General features: G+C 39.3%; 1 protein-coding gene across 4 annotated transcripts in view; it reads right to left on the reverse strand.

Moving 5' to 3' along the window:
- Pcdh15 (protocadherin related 15) overlaps positions 1–25,860 on the reverse strand; it is a 1,462,904-nt gene that overhangs the window by 135,951 nt on the left and 1,301,093 nt on the right. For all 4 annotated transcript variants that reach the window (XM_060369368.1, XM_060369370.1, XM_060369367.1 and 1 more), the window contains exons 26-27: positions 7,957–8,066; positions 6,810–6,950 (exon numbers count right to left, since the gene is read on the reverse strand). In XM_060369368.1, the coding sequence (XP_060225351.1) occupies positions 6,810–6,950; positions 7,957–8,066 (251 nt within the window). The remainder of the gene's footprint in view (positions 1–6,809; positions 6,951–7,956; positions 8,067–25,860) is intronic.

Below are 25,860 nucleotides of genomic sequence, written 5' to 3' on the forward strand. Positions count from 1 at the left end.
ATTTTGGAGCAAGAGCTTTTACACTCCAAGGCCCAAGGCTGAAGCTGCAGGGCATCCACAGTTTCTCCCTTTGTACAATTCTGGGCACGTACACGGATCAGGATGTGGCTTGGGGTACACTTCCATCCAGCCATGGTAATAGCACTTGCTCCCTCTGTTTACCTCTGCCTTTGTCTCAAATGTGAGTTCACCACCCAGCAAATATAGGAAACACCATTTCTGCGGTAGCTGCTAGCACTGAACTTGAGATGGAAAGGTCGGTGTAGCCCACATCCTTTCTTTCCTGAAGATGAGTGTTCCTTAGGAAAGAAGTCCAACCTAACCTCATGATTTTCTTCATTTTTTTTCTATAAAACCTGTCATGGTTTCGTTCACACGACATTTTCACGTGGGCGTTCACAGCCGTCAACCCTGCTTTGATACCCTAAAAAAAATCTACTCTTATTTATTGTTTACATTAAAGTTATTCCTTTAGACTTTCAGTACTTTGGTTCTCTCGTCACAGCTTCTTACAAAATACTGCTTTTCATACTTTCAGCCTCTCTTTACTGTGCTTGGAACTGCCCTTAAAATACCTCTTGTTAGTTTATTCTTCGGGACGCCGTGCAGAGGTTCGGCTGTTTGATCCTTCATGCTAGTGGCGGTCTCGTCTAGATGATGTCAGCTTCGTACGCGCGCTGGCCATCGCTCTTACGACACAGGTCTCACATTGTGAGTAGCTATGTGCCTCTTTCGTCTCTTTATTCCACCAAGGGGAACGTGAAGGCAGCGATTCGGATTACTAAATGTCCTGAAATGCCATTGAGTTGCCTGGCATGCAGCAGGCGGCTAATGAACAACTATCAGGTCTGTGAATGCGGTGGCATTCAGGGCCCGGACAGTGGTCAGGACATGCGGAGGCTGGGGCCTGATGCCTACTGCAGCAAAGGAAAGAGTGTATCAGACAGTCACTACTGGAACACATTTTCATCTTTCCCACATTTGTTTTAGCAGTGGCCTTGGAAGTTAGTAGGTCACATTAATAAACTATGCTTTCAGTTTCTTGGTAAATATGTTTCTTAAATATGCCTATCCTCCTTTGGATTTTTTGATTTGTGTATTTATTATATTACTACTATAATAATTTATAATTTTATTATTAATTAAATTTATAATAATATAAAATACAATGTCAATTTTATATTCCTACTATCAAAGAGACCAAATAATAAATTTAATGAAAGAAACTTAAATAATAAATTTGCCAGTTAAGAAAGAGGTTATCTATCTATCTATCTATCTATCTATCTATCTATCTATCTATCATTATCATCATCTACCATTTATCTAGCTCTATATGTAGACAGATAATTCTGAGTGAAAACTCTAAAGAAGCAAATGAAAACTTAGGCAAACTCAGATCCGTAGGCAGTTTATGAGCAGTTTCAGTGGAGTTTCATGGAACATACTGGGTGTTGTTTTTGTTCTCTTACTATTGGACTTGGACATGATTGGACCACAGCCATAACAGAAAAAGCTCATGGCCATAAATTATAGTTAACTCATTATTTTTATTTAGTTTCTGTCTTTTGGAAACAAGGCCTTGGGTGTCATTAAAACAATCTTGGTCTTAGTCTCTTGTTGCTGACCCAGGGTCTCCCAATTTCTTCCTGGAGCTCTCTTCGTTTTTTTTCCTTCTAGGCCACATCTCTATTTCTTTGTGAGTCCACCAACCCACAGAACCATGACTAGACCAGAACTCAAGTATGCAACCTCTGTCCCCCTTCCTGTCCTACACTCTGGTTCCTGAAGATTTACCCTTAGTTGGGCTTTCGCCTGCCTGAAGGAACCATCTTTATCCTCTATGGACTTGGCTTCTTGGTGCAGTCATAAAATCCCCCTAATCTTCCTTATGATCCCTTTAAACCTTTCCTGCTTTCCCCTCTTCATTCCTTTGAGACTCCCTGTCATCCTGCAGAAAGCCTACCAGGAGCACCACACATGACACCCATGGCTGGGGACCATATCTAATCTCAATCAGGAACCAGAGAGCCATAACACTTGGCTGGACCCAGGGACCCCACGGCCACCACACTTGGACAGGATTCAGAGGGAAACTGCAACAAAACACTAGAATATCACTCAACAAAGAGGCCAGATATCTGGAGGAGACCAGATCTACACGAAGGTCATAATTGTGGATGTATTGATGCTAGCACAAAAACAAAAACATGAACAAGCAACAATATGCCTCTCCTAGAAGTTAGAACCCTACTGCAATGGCCCTGGTTATTCTGTCCTCTAGCTGAAAGCAATTAGCTGAAGAACAAAACAACAGATTCAAAATAACAGTTATGAACATATTCAAGGACCTTAAAATGATATGAATGTCTAAACAAAGACCACAGAAATACAAACAATTGAATAAATACTAAACATTTTGAAGCAGATAAGTGGATTTTAACAAAAAAAAAAAAAGACTCATTAAAGAGAACCCAAATTGAAATGAAACTGGAAATGTAAAACTCAGGATATTGAACAAAATGTATTAGAAAACAGGATTTATCTTTCTGCTACATCCAAGAAACATGCCTTACCATCAAGGACAGACATCATGGTAAAAGAATGGAATAAGGTGAATAAAGTGTAATTAATAAAAGTTAAAAAAAAGAATGGAATAAGATATTCAAACAAATGAACAACAAAAAAAAAAAAACAAAAAAGCAAGCAAGCACAGATATTTTAATATCTAGAAAAATATACTTCAAACCAAAACTAGTCAGTCAGAAGAGATAGGGCAGAACATGACATTTTGTTGATTTGGGGAAAGGTAGCAGAGTAGTAGTAGTTAAAATCTAAGAGCTTTTACTATGAACTGAAGTTCGCGACATCAGCTGTACCCTGGTGACATTCTACGAGCCTCGATGCCTGACTAGGACTCTGTGACCGTGGAGAGCAGAAGGCTGCCTATCCAGAGCCAGATGAGCCTGGGACACTTTCAGTTCCTTTCAAAGCCATTCCTGCACACTCCCGTGTCTGACCTAACCTCGCCGTTTGGATCCTGTGAACCCCCAAAGTGTGCTAGTGGATTGCTAGCTAACAAGAGCAAATTTTGATGTCAGGTGGTAGCATCTGAGACCCCTAGTGCATATTTTCCCACTTTGCTGTAAGCTGCCTGTGGGAAGTACCCATTGATGTATTCGGTAAAGGCCTCAATCTATAAGTTTCTTTGTCCTATAACAAAGGAAATATGTAATCGCTGCCACAATGGAATGCATCTTTCTGAACAACTTGAGTTTATGTTTTGGGGCCCTGGTCATTCATTTTTTGTGTCAAGAGTAAAATATCACTTATCCCCTTTGAGGTCAGAGCTGTTTTGTGTTGGTATTATCATGAAGAGATAAAGTGGCGATATTTAAAAATGGACGGGTACATGTCCGGTGAGCTTTAGAGTGATGTGTCGGGAGGTAGCTGGGATTGTAGAAGAGGCTGTTAGTGTTCTTTCACTATGACGGTCTCCTAAGAGTTAGGTACTGAAATACAACTGACCTTAATCCTAGCACTGAAAAACCATAGCCTATACTGCCTTAAACTCTAAAGCTTAATCTGCGAAGTCAACTCTGTAATTGCCTATTTAAATTTTTATTCACCTGTTAAATCTATTCATAGAACAGTTACAAAATTCACTTTGAAAGTTATTTTATGAACAATCACTTGGTGAAGAAGTCACAATAAAGTACAGCGCCAGTGAATTAGATTCTTGCTTTTATTAATATGATGTGCGATAGAGTTAAAATCCATAGGGTAGCTAATTTTGTAGCAAACTAAAACCTTTAGACAATTAATTAATTAACCTCGATTTACATAATGGGCTACTAATTTGCATAGCTAATGGACTAGGAATTGATTACAGGCCATTAACAGTTATTAATAAATGGAATGATGTTGAAAATGTATGTGTCTTCATTTTGAACAGAAGGCAAAGGTTAGTCATGAACTGTTAATAGAAATATTCAAATAAGCAGGCAGTGAAGAAATGAACACGTGCCTTTTAAGCCTCATGCACTTCTGAGAGGGAATTCATGAGTATATCAGCAGGTCTCATCCCTACATACCCACGAGGACATACGCAAGCATACACCTGGGCATTAGATAAAGTTCCGTTACATTCCATTTTCAATTACACTATAATGATGGGAATTATATTTATATATTTATTTATATTTATATTATATATTTATATTTATGTAGAAAACTTATAATCCTTTCTATTCTGAAAACCATAGATAGTCCTTTGGAAATGCAAGGTCCTGTACCCTGAGCACACAGTAATTTTTTTTTTCTTTTAAAGCCATTTGTTTTGATGAAAAGTGAGTTACCATTTTCACTTTCACTTAACTTTTCCCGTTTGTTGTGTATACAAGTCACATAATACCTTTCTTTCAGAACATTTTATCTACTTGTTTTAGCCAATACATTATACACTACCACCCTTTTATAACATTTTATCTATTTTTTTAGGCAACAAGTTAAACAATACCATTTTAATAACACTTTATCTATTTGCTCAGCCCAATTAAGTTACAGTCTAAACTTATCTTTTATCTTCTTATTTTATATTTCTTATTTTATATTTTTATCTTCTCCCTTTCTCTAGAAATGTGAGTGCTCACTAATTTTCTTTTACTGCACTCACTGAGTTCATTGTGTGTGCAGCTGTGAGGGTTTGTCATAGCGACGGGGCGAATTGCAGGAATTCCTCAATCAGGGGTCTTGGGCTTGACAGCCATTGCCCTTCCCTGGCCTGTTCGAGGATTTTAAAACATGAACAAAGGGGCTGGAGAGACACCTCAGTGGTTAAGGGCACTTGCCACTTCCAGTTTCTAGATCCCACATTTCGGCCCGCAGCCAACCACAGCTCCCGTCCCAGAGGATCTGACACCTTCTTGGGCCTCCATGAACATGATGCCGCATGCAGACATGCTGGGAAACGCCAAGTACACATACGATTGTAGAAATCCAAAACTGTCGACAACGTTGGGGAAGTGGTCTACTATTTTGAAATGATTTAGATTTGCCAGTGAAGTAGTACTTTGGAGGACGGCTTATTTCCTTTAATTTTAGATGCATCCTGCGTCATGAGCTTTCGAATGACTTGGATGTATCGTTACAAGCAACTGTACAGACACGCACACCTGTTTTTAAAGTGATTTATGGTAAGTAAAAGTCTTCTCTAGTGACAATCAGTATCTCTAGAGTCACTGATCCAGTGCACTTGCATATTACCATCTGCCACTCTTCCTGCCCCGGGCCCTTGCTCAGTACCTTTCTGAGGTTCACATTTCCTCCATCTCTTCTCCTTTTCCCCTCCTAGTGATGTTGATAAATGTCATGCTCTAATAGGACATTAAAATATGATCCAAAGGTAAAAGATGACCATTTCAGTCAACCTCCCTAATGCTACAACCCTTTAATATAGCTCCTCATGTTGTGATGTCCCCCCAACCCATAAAAATTATTTCCATTGCTACTTCAGACCTGTGATTTTGCCACTGTTATGAATCAGAATGTAAACATATGATACACAGGCTATCTGACATGTCACCCTCTTGAAAGGACCTCCCACCCCCAAAGGCGTTTTGACCCACAGGTTGAGAACCACTCTTTCAGATGCTTTAGTGCACTTTTCTTTCGGCAGGTGCTTTTATGGTTTGAAGCTTGAGGAAATGTGTTTTTATCATAATCATCTAGGTTACAACAGGACATACTGGCTATTAAAGGCTACATGGCCTTAGTGTAAAAATAGTATTACATGCATGGATTTACTGTGATTCTGGTAACCTCTCCCAGCATCTCTCTCAGTCCTTTCTACAAACTGACTTCTTGTTTTACCATGGGAGTACTGCTGCTCTTACAGGTCAAAGGAATATTTCAGCATCGCTGTTTCAGCTGAATCGTATTCTTTATGTACTGATCATCAGGCCCTTCAGAGAATCCCTGAAACTAAATTTTAAAAGTGGGATAGTCATTTTGTCATCACAAAAAAAAAATGCGTGGAAATTAGCTGGGTGAGGTGGTCCATGGCTGTAACCCCAGCACTCAGAGAGGCAGAGGCAGGCAGATCTCTGTGAGTTTGAGGCCAGCCTGGTCTACAAAGTGAGTCCAGGACAGCCAGAGATGCACAGAAAACACTGTCTCAAAACAAAACAAAACAAAACAAAACAAAATAATGCCAAAAATGCATGGAAATTATAATTATTGTTAATCACGAATTTAGAAAATATGCTTTTACATAGTCTGCTTTGTCTGTCTGTGAGTGTGTGTGTGAGTATGTGTGTGTTAGGAATATACATGCCTCTATATGTATGTAGCAGTCAGAGGAAATTCTCATGAGCTGATTCTTTTCTTCTACCATAAAGATCCTGGGATCAAACTCGGGTAACCCAAGCCCTCGGTGGAAAGCGACTCCAATCACAGTCATTTCGCCAGTTCGCTAGTCCCTCATTTTAAGGGGCTTTCTCCTCTGCTCTCATGTAGGCAGTGTCTAGCAGTGACGCATCCTTTGCAGTTTTGTTGGCCATACAGCCAGGGCGTCAAAGCTTATGGATCCACTTATGAGAGTGAAGTGATCAGGGACAGTATTTTAAACACCATCTATAGATTCTGTGCCATTGCTTCATTCCTAGCATTGCTATGCTATCTGCTAAGAAGAAAGGAAGAGGTTCCCACAGTCTCAAGGGATAGCTTTATTTCACACACGTGTATCACATTCTCAAACTGGCAAAAAAACAGCACAAAACATTGTCATGGTCTTACGCGATGTAACTTACTTTTTGAGGGGACCCGGAGATTGGCGAGGACCACTTCCAGCGAATCTGCTTGCACCCGAAGCACGTAGCTGGTCCTTGTCTCATAATCCAAAGGACCATTCACGTAGATGACGCCTGTGACATTGTTGATTCCAAACTTATCTGGAATTTGACATACAACTCATTAGTCTCTTTACGTTGTAAGGAGAGATATTATCTTTAAGAGCTGTTATGGTTTCGATGGCACTAGAAAAAGCTCAAAAGAATTGTCAAGATTAAAAGGTGACAGGCTTCCAGCATTTGGGAATATATACCCACTGTTGGATTATCGACTTGTGTTCCCCGGGTGGTATGTGTAAACTATAGTTTTCTTTGTATGTTGGGAGTGTGCTGGGTTCTGTGCTCAGGTGGTGGTCCTCCTGTCATTACAGTGTTAGAACCACTGCTCTGCTGATAGGTGGTCACCTAAACACTCTGAAGAGTCCCAGGACTATCCTTGCAGACTGCCAAGCAGCAGCCACGCTCACTTTGTAAGTAAGCACGCAAAATAAACCAACGTATTAAATATTTATTAAATGTCCTTGGCCACCCATACTACCCCAGTCTGCTTAGGACCCCAGAAGGGAGAACAACAGACAACAGGTGAAATATGGAAACAGAGAGTTGTTCCTAGGATCCAGAGGATGCCTGCTGTTCTGAAAACGACTGGAAGACAAACCTCAAGGTTCCTGTTAATTGATTTGCCTGTTTGGAACATTGTGCTATGTGACCCTGCTCCTTTAGCATTTACACTTACATACAATCCTAAAGGTTTCTTCAGGATTTCTCTGACATGAGGTTAGGCTTGTGGTACACACAGAGGGGAGAAAAGAGTCTAGAAAATATTGTCTCTTGCAGCCGAAAGAACAGTTTTTTCATTTTGGAGAGACACCACACAAAAAAGTCCCCCTAAAAGGGAAGGTACATGCCTCTATAACTGAATATCAGACATTAGTCAGGGAGCACAGCAACTCTAGCTAACACAACTAGGCTATTAACCAAGTCGTCAATTACATCGAGGACGATAAAAATTACATTCAGAGAGAGGAAATAATAGTTCAACCAAAAGTTCATCAGAGTCTACATTTATTGGGTTTTGGAGAAAACGTAGGCGAAATTCGCTACCTACCTTCCTCATTTCCTGCCACGATGGAGTACACGATGCTCTGATTTATGGCGGCAGCAGAAATGACTCCAACAACAGTCCCTCTGGTGGCAAGCTCGCTTACAGGAGGAGGTCTGCAGGGGGAAAAGGGCGTTTACTGTCTCCCTTCTTCCTTCCTTCCTTCCTTCCTTCCTTCCTTCCTTCCTTCCTTCCTTCCTTCCTTCTTTCCTTCCTCCCTTCCTTCCTATTTCAGTGCAATGTTTATTTTTTAATGATGTATTTATTCTTAATTTATGTGCATTGCTGCTTTTCCTGTATGTATGAGGGTGTAAGGGTGTCAGATCCCCTGGAACTAGAGTTACAGACAGTTGTGAGCTGCCATGTGGATGCTGGGAATTGAACCTGGGTCCTATGGAAGAGCTGCCAGTGCTCTCACCAATGGGCCATCTCTCTAGCTGTAAATATTTCTAATGATTATTTTTTTTTATTTATGGCAACATTTATTTTTAAGAAGTAGAATTGGTAACACAAGAATGAAATTGGAAGCACACAGAGAGCTATCAAAAAATCTACTGACACTTCTATACATTTTAGACCACAGTCTTCCAGTTTGCAGCTCCTAAGCATTCCACACAAACTATTTCATAGCAGGCCCATCGCATTGGTTATATTAATAGAATTCTATTTCAAAAGTCTTCAAAGCTGTATGTAAAAAATGACAGTTCTGTTTCTGACACTTAGAGGGTTTTGATCAAGTGTGATTTGTATCTGTGCGCCAATTTAAGATTTATTGATCCTTTGTAATCAATGTCTCTTGACATAGTGTGCTGTTTTTTGCATTTCTTGCATAGTATGCATGTATGTGTGTATGAGTGTTCATGTCTACACGGGTGCATGCATGTGCGCATGAGCATAATATAAATACATGTGTGCGTGAATGTTCATATGTGTGTGTGATGCATGCATGTGCAGGAGCGTGTGCATGTTTGTGCACTTGTGTGTGTAGTCTAGAAGTTGATCTTGATGTCAGATGTCTTCTTCCGTCACCTTCCACTTTATTTTTGAAAACGAATTCTTCAGTGAACATGGACAGGCCAGTTTGAGCAGACTGACTAGTCAGGGAGCTCCGGTGGTTCTGCTCTCTCTCCCTCCAGCACTGGGATAATCCAGTGCATGGATGGCCACGTGCAGCTTCCGCATGGTTGCTTTAGACTAGTTTTCGAAGCTTGCTCCACGTTCATACAGAAATGGAGGGGGAGGTAGAGAATTTCCCTATACCTCCCGCTGCTAACAAAATGCATACTTTACTTTACTTACAGGAGCCTTGTCACCACAACTAAGGGCAGGCATGAATAAGCCACGCCCACCTCAATTCTGGTGCTGCGCAGTCTATGGTGCTGGGCAAACATTTTCTTACAAGTGTCAAGTGATTTGCTTTTGTGATCTAAGTCTTCCTCCCAAGTGGCCTCTGACAGTCACTCCGTCTTCCCAGTGTGTCTACTGTCATGTCTGCCCAGACGGTTATTTTGCTGGACTCACACAATGTGCTGCTTTTCAGACTGGCAGCTTTGGCTTAGCATTATGTCCCTACTTTTCCATGTCTTCATGCCTGACCTCCCCCTTTCCTGTCACTCTGATAGTCTACAGTTTCTGTTCAGAAATAAAGCTGTGTACAAGCTCTGGTCACTATGAATAAAGCTACTGTGAGTATTCGTGTTCAGGCTTTTGTGCATCATTCGTATTTAGCTCTTTTGGAGACACGGTTCCTGGATCACGTGGTAAGAGCAGGTTCAATCTTAAAGAAGCTTCGGGAATTGTTTCTCACATTCCCTTCATCAGGATGGCACTCTTTGCTGCCTGGAATCTGTGACAATAGGAATTGTGACCTCACAGCCATGTAGTTTATTTTATAACACTTTAATAATAGCTTGTAATTTAGTAATATAATGTATATCATATTGCACATATGTTTATGTGAGTAATACTATTATCTGGTACTTTTGGGGCAATGTTATATTTAATGTCCAGAGTTAGCAAATCATGTTAAGAATTGTGGAAGTCCCCTTAGAATATCATACCACCTACACTATTTTTTTTATTAAAATGAACACAATATTATCCTATTATATGTTATCCCGTGTGTCCCTTGGACTGAAGTCAATAAGTAGATGGAACCAATTTACTAGCCTGACTTGCTGAAATAAAATGCAGCTCTTGTGTTCTTCGTGTAGCAGGCTTAAGGATTTAGCCTCTGAATGGTTTCTAGCCCTTACAGTCATTATACTGCACAGCTCTGAGCTGTGACTCAGTAAGTGACTGGAATACACTACAAAATTCGCATTTCTTTCCAAATCACTTATCTTATTTAAATTCAGAATTGATGCCCCCACTATGGTGTCTGTTGTTTTTTTTTGAAGTCTCAGTTCTGTGGTTATGATATAATGCTGCTTACCATAACTAGACTATACTAATGTGAACTTCCTGTGCTCATGCAGTGCCTATGAAGTTCAAAACTCACAAGTCTCTACACCATCTAACCTCATTGTTAAACCAACAGCAACTGTGATATTAATGTGTTACTCATTTCGATATACAGAAACATCCTACCGCCATTTCTCATACTTGTCACTTGTTTTTCTGTATTTGTCCTTTTCATAGCAACGTTCAGTATCTCTCCAGATTCATAGGTATTATAATATAGATTGTAGGAGAAACTATGTCATGCTTTTCCTGATGCACTGTACATCAGATCATGAATGATAAATATAGTCTAGGGCACTGATGAATACTTTTGTTCAATTGCCCAGTTCTTGTGCAACAACTAACTGCTCTGTAAGTCTAAAAGGATCTAAGAGATACTTTAACAAATATTATTTGTCTCTGTGATCACCTCATATTCCATAACTGCTCTTGATTATGAATAAGAACCATTGATGTCATTTTGATAAAAAGTATAAAGTAGGTATTTATTTAGTTTTAAATCACTTATTTAATTTACTCCCATCCATTTCTCGCTTTCTTCTGTGTTTTGTGTAGTGTTGGATCCTTCACTGGATATCTAAGAGTCTGGTTGAGAGCTGCCTCTCCACTAAGGATGGATGAATAAATACATCCTCCTTCTTTGGATAATTGGGACATGACTCCAAGCTCAGTACTTCTGTGTGGTACATCATAGGAAAGGCCAGTGGAATTCCTGCCGAGGCGTTCCACTGTAACCATTAGAAAGTAAAGTGTTGTATTTGTTTTTTTTTTTTTTGGCTAAAGTTTAATAATGGAAATCTGAGAGAAAAGTTTCTGATAATATCAACTGCAATGAAAACAGACCCTCTACATTGAATTATATTATAAATGCTTCTATGCTTGTTCTACCAGGCTCATTTCACTTATTGGAACAGTGAGTTTTATCTTATCACTCCTTTATCTAGGATATTATCAAATACATTTATGATTTTTATGTTGTTATATTAGAAAAAGAAACATACACTAAGTAGATATTTCTAAAGTAAAATATTATTGAAACAATATATTCCATAAGCAACCTAGTATTAACTCAGTGAACTTGAAAAGCCGTGACTTTCAAATGATAATAACACACTACTTAAGCAAGAAGAGCATTCTTTTTTTTTTTTTTAATGCAGTTTATTCAGGAACATTGAACAATCCTCGGACCCCGGGGAAAGCCAGCCCACAGCTTAAATAGCCTCTGGGTAGCCAACCCAGGCGTGCCACAGGGGCAATGCAGATAGGTCCACATACATGGAGGCAAGCCAGATCCTCAGCCTTAGCCAAATGTGGAATTGTTCATGACAGAGAGCACTCACCATCGGGAAGGTGGAAGGCGGAAACCAGCTCCATCTTTAAGGCATAGCATTCCGCAGCTCTCTACAGTTCCCCCTTTTTGTTTTAGACGCATCAGGCAAGAGTAGAGGTCTGATCTCTGACATTAGAAATAAATTGGGACTTTGTACAGATGTTCATTTAGGTGTCATCCACCCAAAGAGCATCAGACCGGTCCGATACCTTTTTCTCAGAGGCGGGCCCTGGGGCATCAACCCGCATGCAATCAGACATGCTCAAGAAGAGCATTCTTAAACAAAGTTCTAAGGTTGAATTTGATCTTTGATTATACATTTTGTTGTATTTAATCTAATAAAGGGAAATGAAGACTCCTTGCTTCAGTCCCATTGCTTGTTGGGTAACCATGTAGAATTTAAAAGGGATTAAAGAGATCCACACACACAGAGAGAGAGAGGGTAGGGCAGGGTCTTAACATGGTTGTCAAACATTTCCTCCTGGCATTCCTCATTTTGGACATTCCTCTCCTCCTACATGAGGGTCATGCACCATTAATTCCTAACCAGAAGGACATGGCAGTCACCTCAGAGACTGAGTGACATAACTGGAGGCATAACTCCAGGCAACTCTTGACTACATCCTTTGCTGGACAGAATGACATCAACTGCTCCAGGAGTGGTCCATATGGCAAGAAGTTGAAGGTCATTTCTTCCTGGAACCAATAGACATTATTGACAAGATCCCTTCTTGAGCTAAAGTAGCCATGGGGAGTTCTTAATGTGACAACAATCCAAAAGTGGTGTTCAACCATCAGCTGGCAATGAACCTAAGCCCAAAGATCTAATACGTCCAAATCTTAGCAGTAATCCTTAAGCTTAGATGGGTATCCAAGGGGAATCCAAGATGGCAGTGACCAGTTTGCACTGTATCTGAGGGGAGAGGATCAAAGATTCTGGGAACAGTGATTGGACAGGCTGCTAGATCCAGAGCATTGACTTTGGCGCTTCCTGGACCAGAGGGGACATCCTGGGAGTTGGGGTCAATCAGATCCAGCACCCCCACCCCACCCCGTGGCCCTCTCCTGGGTCTGAGAGTAGCTAACTGTGGGCTCCCTGCCCTTTCGGATACTTCAGTAAGTATGTAACTGCGGACCTCCCCGATCCAGGGACCCTCTGCTTTAGCAGCCAGACATCAGATCCTTCCCTCTCCCTTAAGGATTCCCTCAGGATTCCTGGAACAGCATCCCAGTCTCCAAGCCACATTTCTGCTGGTCACCCTTTGGAGACCAGGTGAACAATAGAATCACATGGATCCTGGATCCAAGATAACTAAGCCCGGATGAATCTGAGTACCAGCAGCACAGTGTCAGGCGGGCCTGTAAGCCACAGCCAAGCTCCCCTCTGCGGCACCCCACAGCTGCCACCTGTACCCGGAGCTGATTTCTGCACCTGCTTCTGTGCCAAGCCCGTGCCCCACATCTGTGCCTGCTCCTTGCCCTTTGGGGCTTGTGTGCAGACATGCTCCCTGACTTTCAATGAATCTGCCTGCACCCGAATTTGCACCCCACCCTTCAAGACACTAGCATCCAAATCACCAGTACCCATTCCTGAACCCCTGGATATCTCTTCTCTTCCTGAAGAGTACTCCAGACTCCAAAGATGGGTGGATCTAGTCTTCTGTGCAGGCTCCAGGAACAAACAGTCAAGACTATAGACAACCAGATGGCTAAAGGCTGGCAGAAGAATACAATCAACAAGAACAAGGACATCATGACTCCACCAGAAAACCCCCCAAACAATGGATATTTTAATGCAGCTGAAAGACAGGAAAATGATCTTAAATCTATGCTTATTCAGTTATTAGAGACACATAAGAAGGAAGTTGAAAAACCTCTCAAAGAAATACAGGCAAATACAAGCAAATAAATAGAGGCCACCGTCAAACAGATGAAGGAAATGAATAAAATTGTTCAAAACATAAAATGCAATTAGAATCAATAAAGAAAACACAAACAAAAAAATCCTGGAGATGGGAAACTTAGAGAGAGGGAGACAGAGAGAGAGAGAGAGAGAGAGAGAGAGAGAGAGAGAGAGAGAGAGAGAGATAGATATCAGGAATCCCAAAGGTAAGCATCACCAACAAAATACAAGAGATGGAAGAGAGAATCTCAGGTGTTGAAGATACAGTTGAAGAAATCGATATATGTCCTAAAGAAAACATAAAAATTAAAACGTTTCTGACACAAAACATCCAAGAAATCAAGGACACCATGAAAAGATGAAACCTAAGAATAATAGGAATGGACAAAAAGAAGATTCCAGGCTCCAAGATCCAGAAAATATTTTCAAGAAAATCATAGAAGAAAATTTCTACAATTTAAAGAAAGAGGTGCTCTCAAACATACAAGAGGTCTACAGAACATCAAATAGACTATACCAGAAAAGAAACTCCTCATGTCACATAACAGTCAAAACACTAACTCTACAGAATGAAGAAAATGTATTAAAACAGGCAAGGGAAAAAAATCTGAGTAACATATAAAGGCAGACCTACCAGAATCACACCTGAATTCTCAACAGAGACCTGAAAGTTAGAAAAGCCTGGGCAAATGTCATGCAGACACTAAGAGACCACAAATGCCAACCCAGAATACTATATCCAGCAAAACTTTCAATCAACATAGATGGAGAAAACAAGATATTCCACGACAAAACTAAATTTAAACCATATCTATGTAGCAACCCAGCCCTACAGGAGACATAACCTCGGAGCAAATGGCTAGAAAAAGGTTTTCTAAGCAAACAGACCCAAGAAGCAAGCAAGAGTAGCCATGCTAATATTTAATAAAATGGACTTTCAACCAAGTTAATCAAAAGAGATGGGGAAGGACACTTCATCCTCATCAAAGAAAAAATCTAGCATGAGGACATCATTATCCTGAACATCTATGCCCCAAATACAAGGGCACCTGCATTTATAGAAGAAACATTATTAAAGCTTAAGCCACACATTGATCCCAACACCTTAATAATGGGAGACTTCAAGACTCCACTTTCACCAAGGGACAGATCATTGAGACAGAAGATAAGCAGTGAAATAATGAAGCTTACAGAGGTCCTAAATCAAATGGACCTAACAAATGTCTACAGAACTTTTCACCCAAAAGAATATACCTTCTTCTCAGCACCTCACATAACCTTCTCCAAAATTGACCATATAGTCAGGCACAAAGCAAGCCTCAACACATACAAGAAGATTAAAATAATCCCTTGTATCCTATCAGGCCACCATGGCCTAAAACTAGACCTCAACAACAACAGAAATATCAAAAAACCTATACATGAATGGATACTGAACAACTCTCTACTCAATGACAGCTGGGTCAGGGAAGAAATAAAGAAATTAAAGACTTCCTAACAATCAGTGAGAATGAAGGCACTATATACCCAAACTTATGAGACACAATGAAAGCAGTGCTAAGAGAAAAGTTCATAGTACTAAGTACCTTCATAAAGAAATTTGAGACATCTCATAAAGCAACCTAACAGCTCACCTGAAAGCCCTAGAAAAAAGAAGCAGACCCACCCAAGAGGAGTAGATATTTGGAAATAATCAAATGCAAGGCTGAAATCAATAAATTAGAAACAAAGGAAATAATTAAAAAAATCAATGAAAGCATGAGCTGGTTCTTAGAGAAAATCACCAAGATACACAATCCCTTAGCCAAACTAACTAGGAGAGAGACATTATCCAAGTTAACAAAGTCAGAAATGCAAAGAGGGACATAGTGACAGACACTGAGGAAATCAAAAGAATCATTAGGACTTATTCAAAAGCTTATATGCCAGAAAGTTAGAAGATCTAAATGAAATTGACAATTTATTTAATAGATTCCACTTACTAAAGTTAAATCAAGATAAGGTAAATAAATTAAATAATCCTACATGCCTTAAGGAAATAGAAGCAGTCATCAAGATTCTTCCATGAAAGAAAAAAAAAAAAAAAAAAAAGAAGAAGCCCAGAGCCAGATGGTTTTAGGGCAGAATTCTACCAGACCTTCAAAGAAGTGTTAACACCAATACTCTTCAAATGATTCCACAAAATAAAAAGGAAAGAAACATTACCAAACTCATTCTATGAGGTCATGGTTACCATGACACCTAAACTGCACAAAGACCCAACAAAATGAGAATTTTAGACCAATTTCTTTTATGAATATTGATGCAAAAATACTCAATAAAATACTTGCAAACTGAATCCAAGAACACATCAATGATATCATTCACTGTGACTTCATCCCAAGCATGCAGGGGTGGTTCAATATAAAAAAATTCATCAGTGTAATCCATTATATAAACAAACTGAAAAAAAAAAACCCACACATGATCACCTCTTGAGATGCCAAAAAGCATTTGCAAAGAATCCAATACCCATTCACGTTTAAAGTCTTGGAGAAATCAGGTATACAAGACACATACCTAAACATAGTAAAGGCAATATACAACAAGCTTATAACCAACATCAATTTAAATGGAGAGAAACTTAAGTCAATTCCACTGAAATTAAGGACAAGCAAAACTACACAGCCTCTCTGTAGTTATTCAACATAGTACTTGAAGTCCTACCTAGAGCAATAAAACAATTAAAGGAGATCAAGGAGATAAAAATTGGAAAGGAAGAAGTCAAAGTATCACTATTCGCAGATGATATTATAATATTCATGAATGAACCCCAAATTTCTAGCAGGAAACTCCTAAACATCTTCAGCAAAGTGGCTGGATAAAAAATTAACTAAAAAAAAAAAAATTCAGTAGCTCTCCTAAATACAAAAGACAAATGGCCTGATAAGAAAACCAGGAAAACAGCACCCTTCACAATAGCCACAAAAACAAAACAAAACAAAACAAAACAAAACAAAGCATTTTGGAATAACTCTAACCAAGCAAGTGAAAGACTTGTATGAAAAAAAACTTGAAATCTCTAAAGAAAGAAATTGAAAAAAAATATCAGAAGATGGAAAGATCTCCCATACTCAGGGATCAGTATGATTAACATAGTAAAAATGGCCATCTTACCAAAGGCAATCTACAGATTCAATGCAATTTCCATCAACAATTCTTTATAGACCTGAATTAACAATTTTCAACTTCATATGGAGAAACAAGGAACCCAGAATAGCTAAAACAGTCCTGTAAGATAAAAAAAATCTTCTGGAGGTATCTCTATCAGTGATCTTAATCTGTACTACAGAGCAACAGTAATAAAAATTGCATGGTACTGACATAGAAACAGACTGGTGGATCAATGGAATTGAATTGAATATCCAGAAAGAAACCCATACATCTACGGACACTTTATTTTTAAGAAAGGAGCCAAAACCATACATCATGAAAGAGGCCATAGCAGTTCCAAGCCTGGGTTCCTGACTGCTGAATCTTCCATATAACGAGCATGCTGCTCTTATATTTAAGTTTGCTGTGGTATGCTTGTGCTTCAGTGATACCCAAAAACTAGAAGAGTGAGCTGTTTATTGATAACATGATATTCACACTGTTTTAATAGGCTATGGGATGATTTTTCAAAACTAGAATTTCTTCTGTAGAGGTTCATGGTTGGTACCTGAACTGAGTTTCTATCTTGTTACTATATGAGGTTATCTAACTGCTTTCGTCACTCATCCATTTTGCTATTTGTAAAAGGTATATGCTTATGAATCTGGAACAAGTATCCTATCATTAATATTAGGATAAAAAATCAAACATGAAAATATGGTATATATATATATATATATATATATATATATATATATATATATGTTACTCTACCTGAATAAACAGGACAGAAATAATACATGAAAAAAATCAGTGACATAATTTATAATGGGATTTACATCCTATGCATGCCAATAAAGCAGTTAAACTTCTCCTTGGTAGTGAATGTGTAAAACTAATTTACTTCTAGACAAATATAAGCTCATTAACCTTTGCCTTAATTGTTCTAGCAGCACACTTCTCTCTACCAGAACCAACACTGCTATAAAAATTCAATTTTCTCCTGCTGGAATTGAGTGGTGGACCTCTATGATAAGTGAACATTAGATTAAACATTTCCAAGTCCTCTCTATTTATTGGCAAACAGACTCATTTTATTATTGTTTTTATGGTCTGGAAAATATCTGTTATATTACTTGACAAATTACATTCTATTCTTTCTCTGCCGTGAGATATAACTTGAACGTGAAATGCATTCACAGCAAGTTAGGAGCAAGGGAGTCCCATGGGCATTGGAACAGATTTATAATCACATAGAATAAGGTGGGCACAAATCACCATGGAGATGGGTGGAGGTACAGCTGTAGGCAACGTAAAACGTATGTCAGTTATACGTTTGTATATTGACAAACTTCAGGAATGCAAGTCCACTCTGATAATTCCAACTGATAAATGAAATTCAGAGTTTTAAAAGGGTAAATTGTACAAATTTTTAAGTGTTGACAGCTAATTTTATTGCAGGATAGTTGACGCCATTGTAAACCCCAAAAGTTTGAACTGTGAAGCCCTGTTTCTTTGGTGCGGTTGAGCCCTATCACACACCTTTTATCCAAGAACTTTCTGTACACAGTATTTAATAAAGTTAACCCAAGGTCAAGAGGTGGAGCAAGAAACCATGTGACAGGGATTAAAGAGTAGGAGAGACTTTGAGTTGAGCATGGAGTTTTTATTACTATTGCTCTGTAGTACAGCTTGAGATTGGGAATGGAGATACCTCCAGATGATCTGTTGTTGTACAGGATTGTTTTGGAGATTCTAGGTTTTTTGTTTCTCCATAAGAAGCTCAGAATCTGTTTTTCAAGGTCTGAAAAGAATTGAGTTGGTATTTTGATGGGAATTGCGTTGAATCTGTAGACTGCTTTTGGCAGGATGGCCATTTTCACAATGTTAATCCTACCAATCCATGAGCACGGGAGATCTTTCCATCTTCTGAGATCTTCTTCAATTTCTTTCTTCAGAGACTTGAAGTTTTTCTCAAACAGGTCTTTCACTTGCTTGGTTAGTGTCACCCCCAGGTACTTTATGTTATTGGTGGCTATTGTGAAGGGTGTTGTTTCCCTAATTTCTTTCTCGGCCCTTTTGTCTTTGGTATACAGGAGGGCTTCTGATTTTTTTGAGTTGATTTTGTATCCAGCCACTTTGCTGAAGGTGTTTATCAGCTGAAGGAGTTCTCTGGTTGAATTTTTGGGGTCGCTCATGTATACTATCATATCATCTGCAAATAGTGACACTTTGACCTCTTCCTTTCCAATTTGTATCCCCTTGATCTCCTTTAGTTGTCTTATTGCTCTGGCTAGGACTTCAAGTACTATGTTGAAGAGATATGGAGAGAGTGGGCAGCCTTGTCTTGTCCCTGATTTCAGTGGGATTGATTTAAGTTTCTCTCCATTGAGTTTGATGTTGGCTGTAGGCTTGCTGTATATTGCCTTTACTATGTTTAAGTATGTGCCTTGTATCCCTGATCTCTCCAATACTTTAAACATGAATGGGTGTTGGACTTTGTCAAATGCTTTTTCGGCATCCAAGGAGATGATCATGTGGTTTTTCTCCTTCAGTTTGTTTATGTGGTGGATTACATTGATGGATTTCTGTATGTTGAACCACCCTTGCATGCCTGGGATGAAGCCTACTTGGTCATGGTGGATGATATCTTTGATGTGTTCTTGTTTTCAGTTTGCAAGTATTTTATTGAGTATTTTTGCATCAATATTCATAAGAGAGATAGGTCTGAAGTTCTCTTTTTTTGTTGGGTCTTTGTGTGGTTTGGGTATCAAGGTGACTGTGGCTTCATAGAATGAGTTTGGTAATGTTCCTTCTGTTTTTATTTTGTGGAATAGTTTGAGGAGAATTGGTATTAGCACTTCTTTGAAGGTCTGGTAGAATTCTGCGCTGAAACCATCGGGCCCAGGGCTTTTTTTGGAGGGGAGACTGTTAATGACTGCTTCAATTTCCTTGGGGAATATAGGGCTATTCAGTCTTTCTATCTGATCTTGACTTAATGTTGGTAGATGGAATCTATCAAGAAAATTGTCCATTTCATTTAAATTTTCAAATTTTGTGGCTTATAGGCTTTTGTAGTATGGATTTTTTTTTTTGTAGTTTGGATTTCCTCAGTGTCTGTAGTTATGTCCCCCTTTTCATTTCTGATTTTGCTGATTTGGATAGATTCTCTCTGCTTTTTGGTTAGCTTGGCTAAGGGTTTGTCTATCTTGTTGATTTTCTCAAAGAACCAGCTTTTTGTTTCATTGATTCTTTGAATAGTTTTGTTTCTAATTGATTGATTTCAGCCCTGAGTTTGATTATTTAAAGCCTTCTGCTCCTCTTGGGTGTATCTGCTTCTTTTTTTTCTAGGGTTTTCAGGTGGGCCATTAAGTTACTTGTATGTGATGTTATAAATTTCTTTTTGAAGGCACCTAGTGCTATAAATTTTCCTCTGAGCACTGCTTTCAATGAGTCCCATAAAAGACCCAGAAATAAACCCATGTACCTATGAATACTCAAGTTTTGACAAAGCAGGCAAAACCATTCAATGGAAAAAAGATAGCATCTTCAACAGATGGTGCTGGTCTAATTGGATGTCTACATGCAGATAAATGAAAATAGATCCACATTTATCACCCTGCACAAAACTAAAGTCTAAGTGGATCAAAGACCTCAACATAAAACCAGATACGCTAAATCTGTTAGAAGAAAAAGTGGGGAACAGCCTAGAACTCATTGGCACAGGAGACAACTTCCTGAACAGAACTCCAACAGCACAGGCATTAAGAGCAACAATCAATAAGTGAGACCTCATGAAACTGAAAAGCTTCTGTAAAGCAAAGGTCACCGTCATCAAAACAAAACGACTGCCTACAGATTGGGGAAGAATCTTCACCAACCCTTTATCTGACAGAGGACTAATAGCCAGTATTTACAAAGAACTAAAGAAGCTGAAAAGCAGCAAACCAAGTAATCCACTTAAACAATGGGGAATGGAGCTAAACAGAGAATTCTCTGTAGAGGAATATAGAATGGCAAAGAAACACTTAAAGAAATGCTCAACGTCATTAGCCATTAGGGAAATGCAAATGAAAACGACCCTGAGATTTCAACTTATACCCATCAGAATGGCCAAGATGAAAAACTCAAATGACAACACATGTTGGAGAGGTGGTGGAGAAATGGGAACCCTTCTCCATTGTTGGTGGGAATGTAAACTGGAAGTTTACACTTTGGAAGTCAATCTGGCACTTTCTCAGACAATTAGGAATAGCGCTTCTTCAAGATCCAGCTATACCACTGCTAGGCATATACCCAAAATTTGCTCAAGTACACAATAAGGACATTTGCTCAACCATGTTTGCAGCAGCTTTATTTGTAACAGCCAGAAGCTGGAAACAACCCAGATGTCCATCAACGGAGGAATGGATACAGAAATTGTGGTATTTTTACACAATGGAATACTACTCAGCAATCAAAAAGGAGGAAATCGTGAAATTTGCGGGCAAATGGTGGGATCTAGAAAAGATCATTCTGAGTGAAGTATCCCAGAAGGAGAAAGACAAACATGGAATATACTCACTAGACCTAAAAGATAGAATAAACATAATGAAATCTATACACCTAAAGAAGATAATCAAGAAAGTGGACACGGGTATGATCTATCCTCATTTAGAAAGACAAATGGGATATGCATTGAACATGTGACAGGAATCTACCACAGAAAGGATCTGAAAGACTCTACCTAGCAGTGCTCCAAAGTAGATACTAAGACTCATAACCAAACCTTCGGCAGAGTGCAGGGAATCATATGAAAGAAGGGGAGTTTGATGTGGAAAGGATAGGAGCTCCACAAGGACCAAACATATCTGGGCACAGGGTCTTTTCTGAGATGGACACTCAACCAAAGACCATGAGAGGATAAAACCTAGAACCTCTGCTCGGATGTGATCCGTGATAGCTCAGTAATCAATTGGTTTCCCATAGTAAGGGGAACAAGGACTATTTCTAACAGGAACTCAATGACTGGCTCTTTGACCTCCCCACCTCCCAAGGGAGGAGCAGTCCTGTTAGGCCACAGAGGAGGACTTTGCAGCCAGTCCTGAAAATACCTGACAAAACGGAGTCATATGAAAGGGAAGGAGGTCCTCCCCTATCAGTGGACTTGGAAAGGGGCAGGGAGGAGATGAGGGAGGGAGGGTGGGATTGGGGAGGAAATGAAGGATACAGCTGGGATACAGAATTAACAAAATGTAACTAATGAGAAAAATAAAATTAAAAAAAAAAAAAAGGACAGCATGGAGAAGAAGAAAGCGCTTTTAGCGTAAGCTCTGGCTTTAGCTTTGTCTGCTGCTCCTCAGCTCCTCAGCTCCTCAGCTGCCTGGCTTTTGGGGCTTTGAGCTAGCAAGCCTTTGGAGTTGGCCTTTTTAGCCTTTTCCTGCTGGGCTGTCAGTTGAACTAGTGAGCCTTTTGTTTTTTTTCTGTGCGGACCTGAGTTGAGAAGGAAGGTCAGATGGGTGCTTTCTCTGCCTCTCTGAGCTAGCAGTTTTTCACCCCAGCATCTGGCTCCTGAGTCTTTATTGGTAAAATAGAACTGGTGGGATTTTCCTTTTTTTAAGCAACAACTAATGGAAAATTCTCTCTCTCTCTCTCTCTCTCTCTCTCTCTCTCTGGATAGATAGATAGATAGATAGATAGATAGATAGATAGATAGATAGATATAGCATCTGGAGACTAAGTTTGATATATGGGTGAACACATATTTTTATGTTTCCACTCTGTGACTGATTATATTGTATCCTCTTCTTTCCTTCTACAAAGTATAATCAAAATTCACTGCTTAATTTCAGAAGCAATTAATTACAGGGAGAAAAGATTTTTCAGAAGGCTTAGCCTAAATAAATCTTCCATCATTTACTCATACACCTAATTTTTTTTGATAATGTGCATTACTAGACCTTTAAATTTTTTTAATAGTATTTGGACATGTAGTCTAGTTGGTGTAGAATTCTCTGTGAAGGTCAGGCTGCCCATGGACTTGAACTGATCTTCATACCTCTGTGTTCCTGAGTGCTGGGATAACAGGCATGAGTCACCATGGTTGGCTTAATTTTATTTTTCATAAGTTTTTATTAGTTTTTAACTATGTCATACAATGTATTTCATTCATATTTATGCCACTCTCTCCCAGATCCATCCTCATCTCTCTTTCCACCCAGCTCTGCCTCTGTCCTTCAGTTTTAAAACTCTTCATATTCAGCTTGTGCTATTCATGTAGGCTTGACTGCGTAGCCAACCGCTTCAGCATGGCCGACCTACCTAGGATCGCACCCTTAAAGAAAACTGACTCTTCCTCTCACAGCCACCATCAGTTAACAGTGGCTAGGCATGGGACAGAGCCAACCTCCTGTCTCCATGTAAGGATTTGCCTTGTCTTGTCTTGGCATGCTGTCAGAGCTGCTATGAGTTTGTGTTTGCAGCTACTCTGTCATGTCCACGAGCAATGGCTCTTTGCAGTCGTCCATCCAAGTGGCTTTTACACTCTTTCCTCCCACATCTTTCACAATGACCTGAGCCATGGGAGAAGGGAGTATGGCATGGACACCCTATTTAGGGATGAACATTCCACTGTCTTTCCCTACACTGTTAACAGTTGTGGGTCTTTGTTAATCACCACTACTGACGGGGAAACAAAAGCTTCTCTGATCAGGGCTGAGAGGGGAACTAATCTATGTGTCTAACTGCAAGCCATTAGGAGTCAGTTTAACACTAAGTCCGTCTAGCAGAATGATAGTAGTAGGCTCTCTCCTAGGGCTTATTGCCTGGATAGCCACCAGTTCTTGGCAACAGCAAGAGTACAAAGTATGGATTTCCTCTTATGGATGTTTTCTCTGTGTTTTGTGACTCAAGTGTGTGGCATCTTCAGCTACAGGGTCTTGTCCTTCTCCTGGAGAGTAAAGAAGGAGCAATGCCAATGGCCTATAATGTTTGAGAGGTCTATTGGACTCCTTGCGCAATAACTTAAGAAGTCATAACCGGTTTCTGATACTGGAATTGTTTGTTGACATGGGGTATGTAATGAAGGGATTATTCCCCTGTTGTAGGGTAACTCCATTGAAAGGTCTCTTTAATGTGTATGCATATATTTTAGAAAACTTTTAGAGTAGCATATTTAATCATTGCTTTCTTCAAAGGCCTTTAGTGTTATTCCTACCTTCACTTCTTGCTATACTCTGTCCTCTCACCTCCATCTCCACTTAACCCTGCTTGCTTCATTATTCCTCTTTATACCACTATATTTTATGCCCTTCAAAGACTCCCCTTACCATGGCCCCTTATGGATTTCCTGACTGCTGTGGGTATTCCAAATGAAACACACATATCTGAGGATCAAAGCTAACACATCCAAAATTATTCCAAACAAAACTTGTGATGTTTGCCTTTCTGGGTCTGGGTGATCTCACCAAGAATGTTTCTAGTTCCACCGATTTACCTGAGAAATTAATAATTTTGTTTTTCTTAATAGCTAAATAATGTTCCATTGTGTGTGTGTGTGTTGCCAAACAAAGGCAATGAAAAAAATGGAAACACTATTTAACACGAAAAATGTAGTGCAAGGCACAGGGAGGTCTGGCCACTTCCAGCTGCTAGGATGGGAATCCTTCCCAGGATTCTAATGAGAGTGAGCTCTGTCTCAGAGACTCAAGCACGTGTCAGTGCAGCCCAGCATGTCCGGGGGGTGGGGGTGGGGTGGTAGTGTATTTTCATGCCTGCGTCTGCTGTCAGCACAGGCAGGATGGCTGCTTCCCCAGGTAAGGGAAGTCTGCTTTATGGTGATCTCAGACTTCCCTATTTTCTCCGCTTCTTCTTCTCTTCTCCTGAACCTCCAGTTGTCCTATCTGTTCGCTGTCTTAGCAGCTTCCATTTCCCAGAATGCCGTGGTTATAATAGCATGGCAAACAATATCATCTCCTGTTAGCCACATGTAGTTTTCCAAGCAGTTGTAGAATATGACCTCATATTGCATTGCCTTGCTGGACCATGCTTTAATACATGCATATAATTCAGACATTACATCTAATGCACACATGGAGGTTTTACTTAGAAAAAAACTGATCAAAGTAACTCTAACTCTCAAGTTATTGTTTTAAATAAATCTTGGTAACTGAAGTATGAAAAAGAAAGATTATCAGCTTTGTGACAATTTATATGCAAAAATGTATGACACAATTTTTGTCAGTGTCATAAATTAATATTTGCTTAACAGTTCCAATGGTTTTTGAAAGTACATAGCACAATAATTCTTTTTCAATTAAATGCTTTAAAACATGAGTCATCTAGATAATAACTATACTAAAGTAGCATAATTTGTAGTAGCCAAATGTTAGATTCCATTTTTACAGTATAAATAGAGATGAAACAATTATTTCATGGTTTAAAATTAAGCTTTATATTTGGGTTCAAGAAGTAACAATAAAAGTAAATGTTATGTATGCTGAACAAAGTTCCTAATTATTTTAAATGCTGTGCGGTTTAGGGCATAAAAGTGTTTGTAAATAAATGCTATAAAAGTTCAGTGGTTCCAATCTGGCGCTATTGCTCTCCTTCTACAGAGAAACAAATCTAATTTATTTTGACATGTTGGAATCCAATATATTTGCAAATCAGTACCAATTAAGGGACCATTTTTATATCTTGCTATAAGAAAATTTAATGAAAATGAGAAGAAATAAACACCCATTGCAACCCCTATTATTTGTAACCTTGCAGTAATTGTGCCAGGGTGATCTAATCCTGCACATTTAGCTAAGAAAAATAGTGCCAAGACAAAAAAAAAAAAAATCTCCAGAGACACCAGCAGCCCAGGATTCTTGGGGTAAATGGGGTAAATTACAAATTAAAAAAATTAGTAAAGAAGCAAGTGGGCAGAAAGCCCATCCTAAGTTCAGACTCCAACTCACAAGGCATCTTCAGCTTGAAGATGGGAGACTAGGAATCCAAAGAATTTCTCAAATTATTGTCAAGGTAAAAATGTCATCTAGGGTAACTTTTTTTTTTTAACTTTATATCATTCTCATTAATGGGGTTTATCTGAATCTAA

Source organism: Meriones unguiculatus, chromosome 16 (genome assembly GCF_030254825.1).
Source record: "Meriones unguiculatus strain TT.TT164.6M chromosome 16, Bangor_MerUng_6.1, whole genome shotgun sequence".
NCBI classification, from domain to species: domain Eukaryota; kingdom Metazoa; phylum Chordata; class Mammalia; order Rodentia; family Muridae; genus Meriones; species Meriones unguiculatus.